General features: G+C 35.5%; 1 protein-coding gene across 3 annotated transcripts in view; it reads left to right on the forward strand.

The window, feature by feature from the left end:
- The window catches only part of GRIA2 (glutamate receptor, ionotropic, AMPA 2), a 255319-nt gene that overhangs the window by 173425 nt on the left and 65582 nt on the right, over nucleotides 1-16312 (forward strand). For all 3 annotated transcript variants that reach the window (XM_006867917.1, XM_006867916.1, XM_006867915.1), the window contains exons 5-6: nucleotides 979-1032; nucleotides 7003-7164. In XM_006867917.1, the coding sequence (XP_006867979.1) occupies nucleotides 979-1032; nucleotides 7003-7164 (216 nt within the window). The remainder of the gene's footprint in view (nucleotides 1-978; nucleotides 1033-7002; nucleotides 7165-16312) is intronic.

Consider the following 16312-nt stretch of genomic DNA (forward strand, 5'->3'; position numbering starts at 1 on the left):
AATCATGGTATCCTCAGTAACTCATATGCATGTGAAAGTTGGACAGTGAATAAAGAAGACTAGAAGAATTGAAGCTTTTGAGTTATGGAGTTGGAGGAGAATATTGAAAGTGCTAAAGTCAGTCAAAAGAACCAATAAGTCTGTGTTGGAAGAAGTGCAGCCAGAGAGCTCCTTGGAGGCCAGGATGACCAAACTTCGTCTCTCATACTTCGGACATATTGTCAGAAGGGACCAGTCACCGAGATGGATATCATGTCTGGTAGGGTGGAGGGTCAAAGAAAAAGGGGAAGACCCCCATCGAGATGGACTGGCAAAGTAGCAGCATCAATGGGCTCAAGCGTGGCAATGATAGTGAGGTTGGCCCATAATCAGGCAGTGTTTCGTTCTGCTGTGTATAAGGTCGCTATGAGTCGGTACCAACTCGATGGCACCAAACAACAACATTGTTGTTAAGTGCGTTCGAGTCATTTCTAACTTGTAACGACCCTGTATAGGTTTTCCAAGTAGCAGATGGTGAGGTTGAACAATCGACCTTGCAACCCAGTGTGTTAACCCCAGCACCACACCAGGACTCCTGTGTGAATAGAACGTCTCACATGTCAGGTTTAGTTGTTCATAATTTATTAACAATAGCAAAGGTTGATATAAACAATGACTTATTAGGAATCAAACATGTTCTGGTTTTAAGTTTCTTAGCACCTTGTGGTCTTATTTTCATTAATGATAAAAATGAGAAAATTGTCTTTATTTAGTTATTGATTTCTTAATAGATAACACAAAAATTATAAAATTTATTACTGTATTTGTCTGAGTAATCTAGTCTCTAGATTTGAAAATATTTTACTGAATATTACTAATTGTAGTGTATCAAAAGCATAGAATAAAAAATTCCATTTATTCTACATCTGGTAAAATATCAATAATTGCCCATTTATGTTATTTTAATTTATTAAATACTAATTTCTTTTTCCTTGTTAGGTTATTACCATTGGAAAGCATGTTAAAGGGTACCATTACATCATTGCAAATCTGGTAGGTGAATTAATTGCTGATGCCTGTTAAATTTTTTTTAATTGTTTTGAATGGCCTATATTTGTCAGTGGTGTTTTAAACAATATAATTTGATTCTATTTGTCTTATATTTTAGATTTATTTTCCACTTTACATTTTCTAATCTATTTCCTCCTATTCTTACAAATGATGCAAGGAATTGTAGAAAGATATTTTGAAATTTTTATAATGTCTTAGAAGTTATACTTTAACAAGAAAAGTTTCAAGAAGATATTGCATCTAATTATACAAAATTTCCTGTTTCCTATTGTTGTCACCATGGTGTTTTTTTTTTCATCATGGTGTTTTATAAATTTTACCCTATGCAAATTTCTTTCAAGTTTTATATATATATATATATATATATATATATATATATGTGTGTGTGTGTGTGTGTGTGTGTGTGTGTGTGTGTGTGTGTGTGTGTGTGTGTGCATGTGTATACATATATATTTAACTGAAATAAATACACATTGTGATAATTTGTATTAATGAAAAATTAAACCTGGAAATATCCAGAATATTGATGTTATATAATGTTTATTTCTGATTTTCTACTTATTTGATAAGCAACAGGAAATCTGGTGGCTCTTTGGGTTAAGAACTGAGCTGTTAACCAAAAGTTCAGCAATTCAAAGCCACTGTTCCACACTACATGGAAGACGGATGAAGCTGTCAGTTTCCATAAAGACCTATAGACTCAAAAACCCTATGAAGCACGAGTACTCTATTCTATAGGGTTGCTATGAGTTCGAATCAGTATATGGGCAGTGACTTTGATTTGGCTTAGATAAGTAACACAGTGAAAATTAAATTCCTATGGATGGTCACTTTTTCATCTGGATTCCTGTTAAATTAAATTATACTGACTATTACAGTGATTAATCACTCTTCCCTCTTCAGTATAATCAAGATCAATTTAGAATTATCATCAGTCAAGAATCTATCATCAGTCAAGAATCAATTTTCAGATCAACAATAAAATGAACTTAAGCCTTTGTTGGTATATTTTGTGTTTCTTAAGTAAATATAATTCTGTGTGATTGAAAAGATTTCCTCCTCCCCCAAACCCAACCCAACCCACTGTTACTGAGTCAAATTTGACTCCTAGTGACCCAATGAAACAGAATAGAACTGCTCTGCAGGGCTTCCAAGTGATAAGCTTTGCAGAAGCAGACTGCCCCATCATTCTCCCACTGAGTGCCTACTGATTCCTGATCTTTGGTTAGCAGCTGATTGCTTAACCACTTCTCCACAAGCACTTCTTCCCCTTCCTTCAGGGGAAAATAAAAGGTGGGAAAAAGTAAAGAGAAGGAAAGAATGAAAGTGTATATTCTACAAAGCAAATTGAAATGCTGAAAAGGTTTCAAATGTAGATATATTTCATGGTTTCTGGAGTATCCGATTATTAGATCAGAGATATTCCTAGTAATGATGGAAAGAAATAACAAAATTACCATTCACAGCTTCACAACTGACAAATTCCTGTTTTCACTAGGGATGGAAATAGAGATATAGAATATTGAATTTCAACCCTGCATTTTGTTGTTAGAAATGAGCCGCTGAAGATCAAATTTTTGTCTGCCAATGAAATGGCTAGCTACTACACAGTTTCATTTGGACTTGCCATTATTCTCTATGAAGGATATTCTAAACGGCTTCCTACTGGAGAAGCAAGGGTTAAAATAGATGAATCTCTGTAGTTAGTCTCTTTAGAACCACATTCTGTGCAGGGAACAGCCTGGACAGTGAGTCTCCTGTGTGAATTGTGCCATTTGATGAACAACACAGAGCCTCATTGAAAGCTCTGATCTTTAAAAACGTCCAGATGGATCCAAGATTATATTGGAACATTGAGAAATAATGACAGAAGGTGGTTCATCAATTTGAGAGTTGATATCTGAAGCTTTAAAAAAAGGAAAGAGGCATTTGGATGACCAAAAGAAAGAAGAAAAAAAAAAAAAAAAGCATGTTCATACTGCTCTCTTGCTTCTAAGGAGAAATTTACTTATTAATTTATTGGAATACAAGTTCTGTTTTTCTCTTTTCTGGATACTTAAATGCCCAAGGTATCCTGCATAATACTTGAATTTCTGAGAATTTAGAGAACACTTAGAAATTTCATTGACATTTAAAACAGGAAATTGCCACCCAATGTTGACATGATTTCAAACTCTTGATTGAGAATACCTCTTTGCCCTCTGTTTTGTGTCTAATGAGTTAAGTGTCTATAAAAGAAATATATATTATTTTTGGCAAATTTTCTCTGGAATTGGCAAATGTTTTGCCTCCAAAATATCTGTGGTGATTAAGTTGACAGCATTTGAAAGGATAACTTGTATACAAAGTGATGAAGAAGTATTAATGATGACATATAATTCCCATTTTTTCAGCCATGCTAATTTCATGACTTTAACATTTTAAAAAGTAACTCATCAGTAATTCCAATGACTTCATATGTCTCTGTGTTGAAATTTTAGGTTTTATAGAGACTTTTGATGGAAATATACCTTCTGCTTTAAACATCCCCAAATACATGCCTAAAAATTATGGTGCCAAACTGAATTTGATGAATTGTTACCATGTGTAGTGTTAACCTTTGGTCACTGGTATGAATCATGAACTTTCCCCTCTTCTTTTTCTCACCTGCTTCTCACATACTTAGAATGTTCAGAGAATAGAGTGAAAAGAAAAAGAAAAAGTTATAGAGAAACAGATCCTCACAAAGGACAGCTCTAACCTATTGAAGGTTATAGTTGAAAGTGTCCCTAAAAACCAACTGACTGGATGGCACCTAACAAGATTTGTCTTTAGGCAAATGTTGCCGTTTTGGTTTTCAATGATTGAGCTCTGTGTTTCTCATGGGTATTATTATTTACCATATGATGGTGGTGGTGCTTGTGTGCTGTGCAATTGATTCCAACACATAGTGAATCTGTATATGGTTTCCAGGGCTGTTGATCTATATGGGAGCAGAAAACCTCATCTTTTCCCCAAGAAGTAGCTGGTAGATTAGAACTACTGACCTTTTGATTAGCAGTTCAGCTAGTAATCCACTATGCTAGGCCTGTCTATCTTTTTACTGATCGTGGTGGGTTCAGGTCCAGGTATGAAGAGTGTCTAAGGGCAGGTTACACAAGTCTCTATCAGATCACTAACTCTGTTTTATTTTATATTTTTATTTGTAATTTTGAATTTTGTTCTACATTTTAGCTTTCATTCTTCCCAGGATCTTTTATTATAATTCCTTTCAGAGCTGGTTAGCAGTGGTAGCTAGGCACCATCTTCTGGTTTCAGGGTAGTGAAGGCTGTGTTTCATACGGTCCATTTGCCCTTTAGAGTATTTTCTTGAGTCTTTGATTTTCTTCACTTTTTGCTGGATGGGGAGAAATCAACATTTATTTTATGGGTGGCCATTTCTAGGCTTTTAAGGCCCCACACATGACTCACCAAAGTTGATGTAGAACATTATCTTTGTGAACTATATTATGCCACTTGACCTAGATGTCCCCTGAAATTATGGTCCTAAATCCTTAAACTTAATGACTCTGTCCCTCAAGGTATTTGGTTATGGCTAAGAAATTTTCAGGATTGTGTCCCTTGTATATTTTACTATGCTTTTGTTGTTAAGTGCCTTCATTTGGTTCCAATTCATAATGACCCCGTATAGGGTTTCCAAGGAACAACTGATGAGTTTGAACCACCAAACTTGTGGCTCAAACCAACCTTGTGGTCCTGTGTTTCATCCCACAGTGCCACTCCATACACATGGATATATTCGTAACACATATAAATGCCTATGTAGAAATCTCTTTTGCCAAATCTCTGTATATATATTTGTAGTGTGTGCCCATACGTCATTCCACACTTGTTTAGAATGAATATCCACCTATGTATCTACTGATCAATGATTGTTACTATTTTTTTTAATGATTGTGAGTCACTATTGTTAGTGTACAGCACTAGTCCCAGTTAATCATTGATATTGGCCAAGGATGTGACTTCTGTTTCCCAAGCACATTGAGAAATGTGAGCCACTGGCTAATCAGGGATAGCAACTAGAGCACAGGTGTGTTAGAGGTGTCCCAGAGAATCTTAGTGGATTACTAAGTAGTATGTGGTATAAGAGCCATGATTCAAAGTTTATAGGGAATGATTTGGCACCAAGGATTTTCTTTACACAACTTGGTAACCATGTGACAACCAGCCCCAGTTCCTAGATACCCATTTCCTCTCTAGATGATACTGCTTTCTATAGACTATAAATTGGAGAAGCGCTCTAGATTCTGACACAGGCTAAAAGAAGGGCAATTGTGTTAAAGTATGCTTATGGAAATATTAATCTCTTGAACCTTCATTTTCTACCCTGTCCCTAGTGTTTACCAAGGTATATGCACCTTATACAGAGTTTGGAGAATTCTTCTCATAAGAAAGTGATGGCCCAGATAAAAGAACTGCAAATACTGACAAAAATCACTCCATCTCACCATCTACCTAATGATGAAGTATATTAATCAGTGAACCTTGTCCATGAACATAGATTCTAAGAAATCTTTAATGTCTTATTCTTAAACAACCAAGTATAACTACACATTTGAGCAAAATCTTTGCTATTAATGATAAAGACCAATATAAGCAAACACGTAAAAGGAAACATGACAGGAAACACATACAAAAAAACCTTTTAAAGTTATAATTAATATAATCAGAGAAATAAGAGAAAATGTTTTATCCATATAAAAGAAAATAAAATGCTGTAAGAAAGAGAAAAAAAAAAAAAAACAAAGAATAAGAAAGCTCTGAGAACTTTTTCATAAAGATTGACAGACTTGGAAATTCTATGTGGTGGTTGTTGCTTCAATTGACATGAATAAAGCTAAAATAATGTAACTAAGAGTGCTAAGTTTTAGAAAGCAATAAAAGTTCATTGTGTATAAATACGGAACTAAATGCCTCAAAACAACAGAGAAATATTGAAGCTGATTACTTTGGAGCAGCTGGACAGAAGTTGAAAAATATATGATTTTTATTATATATCTCTTTGCACTATTTGCATTAGAGAAAGGCAAAAAGTATGAACCAAACAGAAGAACACTTTTTTTTTTTTTTTAATCAACAGCAAAGCAAAACATCACCTATATTTTGGAGTTTGAGACTATATAATTGAATTTGTGACATTTTGCATCTTTGTAAGAATAAAGTGTCTGAGATGAGCAAATCTATCATTGTGATATATTAAAATTCTGATTTTATTTATGAGGTAAATTTACAATATGAGATAAAAATAAATGGAAACACCCTAGGAATGTTTTAGTACAAACAAATTTCATTCTAATAAGGTGTGAGAAGAGGAGTTACAAAAATAATTAAATATGTTCTATGAAAAACCAATTTTTAGGTTAAGGGAAAATTAACTGTTTTCAGCTAAGGACTGGGCATTTACTACTGCTGTCACTTAAAACTAGTAATTTCTATCAACTGAGTGAATTAACAATTTAAACATGAATAACTTGTTCAAAATCATGTCACTCTTATAGAAAAAAATGTCATCAAGTATCTATAGCCACATGGTGCTCTGTTGTAGATGCAATAAATAATACTCAGTCCTTACTTATGGAAGATTTCTCAATAAAATGGAGAACTTAAGAACCATATATTTTCAAGGAGCTGATCAATCAATAAACAAGTATTGCTAAAGGACATACTATCATGCTGAAATCATGTTAACTGTGGTGAAAGAGTACTGCCTAAGAAATGGTGTGTGTGTGGGGGGGGGGGTAACCCCTTAATATTTTTAAATACGAATATGCTAATCAATACATAAAGCATTTCCTGTAAGCTTCTTATCTGTCATGTGTTCTTTAAGCTATGTTAAATGACAACTGATGAAGTTATTTGATTAATGTTCATTTCTCTTTGGTTCACAATAACACCAATATGTTTTACATCTAGGGGTTTACTGATGGAGACCTATTAAAAATTCAGTTTGGAGGCGCGAATGTCTCTGGATTTCAGATAGTGGACTATGATGATTCCCTGGTATCTAAATTTATAGAAAGATGGTCAACACTGGAAGAAAAAGAATACCCTGGAGCACACACAACAACAATTAAGGTTGGTTTGCATTTGCTTTTGCTTCTGTCTTTCATTGGTGGTGTTGTTGTTAAGTGCCATGGAGTCGCTTCCGACTCATACCGACCCTGCACAGGGTTTCCGAGGCTGTAAATCTTTATGGGAGCAGAATGCCTCATCTTTCTCCCGTGGAACCGCTGGTAGTTTCGAACTGCTGACCTTGCGGTTCACAGCCTGATTCGTAACCACTACGCTACCAGAGCTATGTTGTGGTAAATGGGCACTTGGTAATTACAAAAATGAAGAGGAGAATAGCAGAGAGAGTAAATGCTGATGGCACAGTTCAACATATGATAGCCCTATTAATTTCAAAGTTTATTTTTTTGTGTTTTAAGTAACAATTAGAGTCTTGCTATTTTCCTTGGAAGTTTTCTACTTATCTTATAACTACATTCAGTCATATATTTATCCATTTAGCTTTCTTTGCTATTTATGTTTAGTTGAATGGCTTCCGAACTAGCGCTTGGAAGTTGTTGGTAAAAGAACAGACAGGATCTGGTCTTAGGTCACAGACTAGTCAGGAAAGACATTAAGTACTGGAAGAAGAATGTTGTGAGGGAAGTAAAAAGCAAACGTTGAGAAATGGAGGCAGAAAAAGATGGTTTTAGATCCGGTGCTCTTGGAAGACTTCTCTAAGTGATTGATTTTTTAGGCTGACATTGAAGGATAAATAGCAGACAGTTAGCCTACTCTTTAGAAAATTATGTTTGCAACAAATCCAAGAAAAATAGATGCCAAGTTGATCCTAATGTTCAAAAATCTTGCTTATAAACAGTGGAGTCAATACATATGTATATAAATAGATGCTGATGCATAGTCTCTTGAGACACTTCAGGAAGAATGTAAACTCTCTATTTGCTCCACAAATGAGAAAATAATTACATTGTTTTATGAAATCCAACAAAGAGAATTTTCAATTACCATGTATATGGGACATAGCAACAACATGTCTAATGTACTGCTCTGATAAAAGTGGTACACAGATTAATCTTTTGCTTTTCAGAGGTTTGGACATGCTGAAGCTTCATTAGGTTTATTGTGTATACTTGGACATGCGTATATTTAGCTCCAAATATCAGATGTATCTGTTGTCAAAAGGAAGTTTAATTGTGTACTTGTTGACAATCCTATTGGGAACAGAGAGGTAAAAGTAAAATCTGGATTAAGAGTGGATTGAGGAGTGAGTGGGATAAAATGATATTTTCATTCTTTATGAAATTTACACATTTAAGGAAATTCAGAACAAAACCTGCAACACATTTTTAGAAGTATAGTGATTTTGTTTATTTGTGCAGTATAAGCTGGAGTGAATCTGAGCCAGTCAGGAATAGTGTTATTACAGTTACTATCACAGTTAAACCGAATTATATTTCATAGATATTTGCCGTTTGTTTTTGTTTTCAATGAGAGAAAAAGATACAGCTTTTTGTGTTTCAGTATGCATATGGCTCTGAGCTTCATTCAGTATACAGCTTGTAAACTTTGAAGTTCTATACTTTAGAATGTGTAAATGAACTTTAATTTTAAGTAAAATTCAAACAAGGAGGTTAAATAATTACCAAGTGTTTTGTTATTTTTATTTTTTTTAAATAGGTGACATTGTGTTTGGTAACTTAGATTGATATTTACCATGTGTTATGTTGAGAATGTGGTTAAATGGTGGCACCTTTAGTTAACAAGACAGCTGAAAAGGCAAATTGTCACTTAGTCTTTCATTTTGTGCTAATCTCTGTCTCCACTTCTGCTTAGATGTACAAAATGCTAGTCCCTTCTTGTGGATTTTCAGGCTTCCATCCATACAAAGCTGGTGCCATTTCAGTTATCCAGTAAAGAGTGTATGTAGCATTCATTCTCAAATGGAACCAACATGTCCCTTTTGAATACTCTATTAGTCATTGTGTTGTCTCCCACTGTGGCCTGCTGTGGAAAAGATGAAAGCAAAATGAGGTTTCTTTTTTTCTCCTAGAAGTCCTATCATTATTAAAGTTCATGTGTCACACATCAAAATACAAACCAAATAAGTGGTTTGAGAGATCATTGGCAAGGCACTCTGTTAAACTCGTGCCAAAATTTTGTGCCAGCTTTCACTCTGTTGAGAGCCTACATGGTGACCTTTCTTTGCTCCCTTTCCATTGTAGAATTTTGTCCCTATAGATGTCTCTTTTTGTCGTTTCTGTCTATTTTCAGAGAGATCTTGATTATGGTGTTTTGCAAAGAGTACAGATAATATGTTTTAAAACGTGGGCTTAGAATGGTTATTTGACCCTGGACTCAGCGTTCTCATCTTCCCAATGCAGTTGTTGTTAACTGTTGCATTGCCACCATGATTTAGGCGATCCCACTAAATCGCAACAGAACAAAATGCTGCCTGGTCCTGGGCCATTGGACTAGGCATCTCTGTGATAGGTTGTGGCTAAGACTATTGTAATCCATAGATCATCAGGCTTTTCTTTTTAGTCTGGAAGCTTTGTTAAAGTTCAGCATCTTAGTAACAAGCCAGCCTTCATTGAAAGAAAGGTAGAAACTACATGAAGTACACTGGGAAGGAATAGGACATGGCTCTCCTACATAGAATGCAAGAATTCTACCACTGCCCCACCACTGCCCCCTCACAGTGCAGTTGTTGTTGTTGTTGTTAGGTGCCATCGAGTAGGTACCGACTCACAGCGACCTTATGCACAGCAGAATAAAACACTGCCCGATCCTGGGACAACCTCACTACTGTTGCCACACTTGAGTCTATCAATGCTGCCACTTGGCCAATCCATCTTGTTGGTGGTCTTCCTCTTTTTCTCTGACCCTCTAACTTACCAAATATGATATCCTTCTCCAGTAACTGGTCCCTCCTGACAATATGTCCGCAGTATGAGAGATGAAGTTTGGCTATCTTGGCTTCCAAGGAGTGCTCTGGCTGCACTTCTTCCAAAACAGATCTATTGGTTCTTTTGGCAGCCCATGGCACTTTCAGTATTCCTCCAACACCATAACTCAAAAGCATCAATTCTTCTGTGATCTTCCTTATTCACTGTCCAGCTTTCACATGCATATGAGGTTATTGAAAATACCATGGCTTGGGTCAGGCACACCTCAGTCCTCAAGCTGACATCTTTGCTCTTCAACACTTTAAAAAGGTCTTGTGCAGCAGATTTGCGTAACGCAATACGTTGTTTAATTTTTTGACTGCTGCTTCTGTGAGTGTTGATAGTTGATCCAAGAAGAATGAAGTCCATGACAATTTCAATTTTTTCTCCATTGATCAGAATGTTGTTTATTGGTACAGTGGTGAGGATTTTTGTTTTCTTTACATTGAGATGTAATTCATACTGAAGGTTGTGCTCTTTGATCTTCATCAGTAAAAGTTTTAAGTCCTCTTCACTACTCAGTGCAATAAGATCCCTGAATTCCCTGGTTGCTACAGATCAATGGACACTAAACCTTAGCATGGACTCCTGGTGTGGCACTATAGAATCAGCACTGGACTGCTAACCACAAGGTCAGTAATTGAAACACACCAGCTGCTCCTCTGAAACCTTCTAAGGGTTACTATGAGTCTGAACCAACTCTGTAGCACTTAACAACAACAGACTTAGCATATCTTTGGAAACAGTTAGTATTCTGCTTACTCATTTTCTAAAACAAGAGGATTCAATTCAATTGCAAATATATATTTAGTTTAACATTTTGTGATTTCCCTGTCCAAGATTGTTTATAATATCTTCCAAGGCTGATAAAGATCACTGGAAAAATTTAAGGGAGAACATAAATTTCTTTGGGAGTTTATCATGACACAAGCACTTTGTACTCATATGCTACAGGGCCAGTACATAAAAACAAAACCATAAATAATGTATGTATCCTGCCCTTGAGAATTCACATTCTAATGGAGGCAACAATTAGGTCAATAAACAAATAGAATATAGAGTGATGTATATAAAATATGAAAGCTCCCTGCATATGAGTAGTTCTGTGTGAGGAAGTGAAGTGAGGTCAGGGAAGACTTTCCAAAGAAGTAACACATGATAGAACAGGAGGAAACGTATGGTAGGGTGCTTATAAAAGAGTCTAATCAAAACAGCCACAGAATGATGAAACAGCATGGCATGTTCACGGATATATATACATATATATATATATAAATTATTGCTGTTAAGTGCCTTTGAATCAGTTCTGACTTACAATGACCCTGTATAGAGTTTCCAAGGAGCAACTGGTAAATTTGAACCACCAACCTTGTAGTTCAAACTCACCTTACAGTCCAGTGCATTATCCCCCAATGCCACACCAGGATCTCTGTATATTTGCTGTTACAAGAACTTAACTATTTGGGACAGTGAATGGGACATATTATGGGAGTGGCAAGAGGTAGAAGCCCAATCTACTGCCAATGAGTCCTTTCTAACTCATAGAGATGCTATAGGACTGAGTAGAAGTACTCCCAAGGGTTTCCAACATTGTAACTGTTTATGGAAGCAGAGCTTCATCTTTCTCATGTGAAGTGGCTGAAGAGTTTGCACTACCAACGTTTCTGTTAGAAGCTCAATGCTTAACCCACTGTGCCTTCAGGACTCACCATTTTCAGTAATTACAGGAGATGGCTTCCAAGATTTTTTCTGGTTTTATAGGCAAAAGAAGGAAGAAAAACTATGTAGGGGATTACATGGTATTCTGTAAATATAAACAATGACATATTGTCAATGGATGATCTGCTTATGAAAAGGAGCAAATTAAGCAAAATCTCAAATATGTTATGTTCTCTGGGTTACTGACTGTATCAACTATATTACCTAACAATTTATATTGTAATTTATTGTGTTGCTGTTGTTAAATTCTGACAAATCATTTCTGACTCAGGACTAGCTGGTGGGTTTGAATGGCCAACACTGTGGTTAACAATTCTGGGCTTATCCTAAAATGCCACACCAGGATTCCGTGTTCTGCTATACTTCGATAAAAAACCAAACAAACAAAAAACAAAACAAAAAAACTTGTGTTGTAGCCATAACAGTCTTTAAAAATACAGTTCATTACTTCAAATTCTCCCTTTGGTTGGGTTTTGGGAATTATGTAAACTATATCAAGTTATGGGAATATTAAATCATTTATTACTTCAAAGTTCAATTTAGTGTTCTCCAAATGTAACACAACTTTCCATAGTTTCTTAATTAAAATCAATTCTATTCAATAAATGCTTGTAAAGGATTAAATCTTCCATAAGTTTTAATATTTTAGCATATTTTAAAAATCACATATCAATTACATATGTTTAAATTTCTTCATTCTTATATACTGTAGAGAAAAATGTCTCTGGAGTTGTGTACCTGAAATCCTAAATCTGACTCAGTAGTTTGCTATTTTGGAGCAACATTTATTTATTCATTAATTTCTTCATTCATGCATTTATCATTTAATATTTATATACTGAGTTTCTACTCGACAACAAGTACATTTCTAGATGCTAAAGATGAGAGAAGTTCTAGTCCTCGAGATTTTATAGTATTCAGACTACAAACTAGAATTTACCTTGCAATTTAATAAGTATGTTGATTCAAATTGTCTTAATGACTTCTGAGAAGCAATGTGTCCAAAACTAGACTTCTGATTTCTTATCACTGCAAACTAATCCTTCTACAATTTTTCCCATTTCAATGGATGGAAATTCCATCTTTTCAATTATTGCTAAGGTTGAAAACTTGAAATTGTCCTTGATTTCGTCTTTTCAAGTTATATAGAGCAAAAAAAATTCTATAGGCTGTCTTATTTCTTGCAACCTCCTCTGTGACCACCTTGCATCTAACCACTATCATCTCTCTTCAAGAATTATTACTATAGACTCAAAAACGGTTTCTTTGCTTTCATACTTTGCCCTGTATTATGTATTTTTGTCTTTGTGAAACAATGACATAATGACATAAATGAGATTATGTCACTGAACAGAAAATTTCAAAGGCCAGCTGGAAAAGATAAAGTAAAATATTATAATGAAATGCACAGAGAACTAGAGTTAGGAAACCAAAAGGGAAGAAAACACTCAGCATTGCTCAAGCTGAAAGAACTGAACAAAAAACTTGAGCCTCAACTTGTAATATTGAAGGATTCTCTGGGCAAAATATTGAATGATGCAGAAAGCATCAAAAGAATATGGAAGGAATATACAAAGTCACTGTACCAGAAATAAATGGTTATGTTCAAGACTTTCTAGAAGTAAGTACCATATGATCAAGAGCCAATGAAATTGAAGAAAGAAGTCTAAGCTGCACTGAAGGTTTGACAAAGAACAAGGTTTCCTAAATTGATGGAATGCAAATTGTAATCTTTCAACAAACTGATGCAGCACTGGAGGAACTCACTCATCTATGCCAAGAAACTCGGAAGACAGTTACCTGGCCAACTGACTAGCAGAGATCCATACGTGTGCCTATTCCAAAGAGAGATGACCCAAAAGAATATGGAAACCATCAGATGATATCATTAATATTACATGCAAGTAAAATTTTGCTAAAAATACTTCAAAACCGGTTGCAGCAGTACATTGACAGGGAACTACTTGAGGTTTTAAGACAGATTCAGAAGAGGACATGGAAAAAGGGATACCATTGTTGAATAAGATCAATGGATCTTGACTAAAAGCAGAAAATACCAGAAAGATGTTTACCTGTGCTTTGTTGACTACACAAAGGCTTTTGATTGTGTGGATCATGAAAACTATGGACAGCATTGTGGAGAAGAGTATTCCAGAACACTTGGTTGTACTCAGGAGAAACCCATACAAAGACCAAGAGGCATTCTTTCAAACAGAACAATGGGAAACAATGGTTTAAAATAAAGAAAGGTGTACACCAGGGTTGTATTCTTTCACTATACTTGCTCAATTTGTAAACTGAGCAAGTAATCCAAAGCTACTGGATTGGAGGAAGACTCATTAACAATGTGCAATTTGCAGATGATACAACCTTGCTTGCTGAAAGCAAAGAAGACTTAAGATACTTACTGATCAAGATCAAGACCACAGTTTTTGATGAATGTAAAGAAAACAAAAGCCCTCACCACTGGACCAATAAACAACATCAAGATAAAGGGAGAAAACATTGAAGTTGTCAAAGACTTCATTTTGCTTCAATAAACCATCAACGCTCATGGAAGCAGAAGTCAAGAAATCAAACAGCATGTTACTACAGTAGGCAAATCTGCTGCGCATGACCTTTTAAAAAGTTTAAAGAGTAGTGATGTCACTTTGAGGACTAAGGTACTCCTTACCCTAGCTGTGGTATTTTCAATAACCTCACAAGTATATGAAAGTTGAACAATGAATAAGGAAAGTTGAACAATGAATAACTGAGGCATTTGAGTTATGGTGTTGGAAGAGAATATTAAGAGCAATAATGACTGCTAGAGGATCAAACCAATCTGTGTTGGAAGAAGTACAGCCAAATTGCTCCTTTGAAGCCTAGATGGTCAGACTTCATTCCTCATACTTCAGGCATATATCAAGAGGGACCAGTCCCGGGAGAAGGACTTGGTAAAATGGAGAGTAAGCAAAAAAGAGGTGGGCCCCAAATATGATGGATTGGCATAGTGGCGGCAGCAATGGGCTTAAGCACAGCAATGATTGCAACATTGTCACAGGACAGGACAGGACAGTGTTTCATTCTGCTGTACATAAGAGCACTTAGATTCAGCATTGACTCAAAGTCACCTAACAACAACAACAATGTTGCTGTCAACTTTACTTCAACCTCTAATGACTCTATTTGAAAGTCAAAATTATCACTTTGTTGTTAAATGCTGTCATAGTGATCCTATACAGGATTTCCAAGGAGCGATTGGTAGATTTGAACTGTTGACCTTATGGTTAACAGAGCAGTGCTTATCTTACTGTGCCACACCAGGATTTGTCTTTTGTTGTTTATAAGTTTCATTGAGTTGGCTCCAACTCAGAGCGACCCTGTATAGAGTTTCCAAGGAATGGGTAGTGAGTTTGAACCCCTGACCTTGCGGTTCAAACCAACCTTGGAGCTCAGTGCTTATCCTACAGTGCTACGCCAGGATTTGTTCTGTCACTGAGTCAAATTATGATAGTTCTTTTCTTTAGCACATCAGGCATGTCCCCACTGTGGTGCCTTTATATGGACTATTTCTCCTTCTTGAAGATCTCCTTACATATTTCCATGTTTAGGTTACACTTCCTGATCATTTAAGGCTTTGTTCAAATACTGTCTTCTCAAAGCACTCAGCAATAGACATTCTCCTTAAAATTGCAATCTGCTTCATCCACTGTGGTATTCCCATTGTCTTTTCCCTGCTTCCTTATTTTCCCTTTCCCTGTGCTTATTTGCCACCTCTATATTCTCTTCTGTAAAATGACTTTTCATGTCTTTTGCTCACTTTTTAATTGGATTTTTCAAATGTTCCATTTTGAAAATTATTTTATATATTGTAGACATGAATTCTCTATCCGAAAGGTGGTTTGCAAATTATTTCTCCAGGTCTATTAGTTTTCTTTCATTCTCTGTTAACAGAGTTTTTTTCCAGAGCAAAATTTTCCATTTTAGTGAAGTTCTTAGAGATATTTTAATATTCATAATACACATTGCATTTTTTATGATTTTATTGCATATGGTTATATGGGTATATAATAATTTATTTTATCAGTCCTTTTTCTATATACATTTAGTTATTTCTAATAATTTACTGTGAAAAAAATGATGCAACAATTATTTGTATTCAACTTTGTATATGTATACAAATATAGCTTTAGGATAAATTCTTGGAAGTGGTATTACATTAGCAAAGGGTATACATTTTAATTGCCCATCAAGTGCATTATAATAGTTGACATTTGCCCTACCAGGACACGAAAACCAGTATTATGTGCTAAACCACTAAGTAAACAACTTTAACAATCTGAGAGTGTTTTAAAAAGTATCTCAAACACAGTACAAAGCTAAAATAAACTACTAACAGGAAATACGAAAGACTTTTTTTAAAAAAACAATTTGTCCTTTCCACATAAGGAGCTCTGGTAGTGTAGTGGTTATGAGTTGTTGTTGTTGTTGTTAAGTGCCATCGAGTCGGGTCCGACCCATAGCGACCCTGTACAGGGTTTCCGAGGGTGTAAATCTTTACGGGAGTA

The sequence above is a fragment of the Chrysochloris asiatica genome, unplaced genomic scaffold, assembly GCF_000296735.1.
Source record: "Chrysochloris asiatica unplaced genomic scaffold, ChrAsi1.0 scaffold00112, whole genome shotgun sequence".
Classification (NCBI taxonomy): Eukaryota; Metazoa; Chordata; class Mammalia; order Afrosoricida; family Chrysochloridae; genus Chrysochloris; species Chrysochloris asiatica.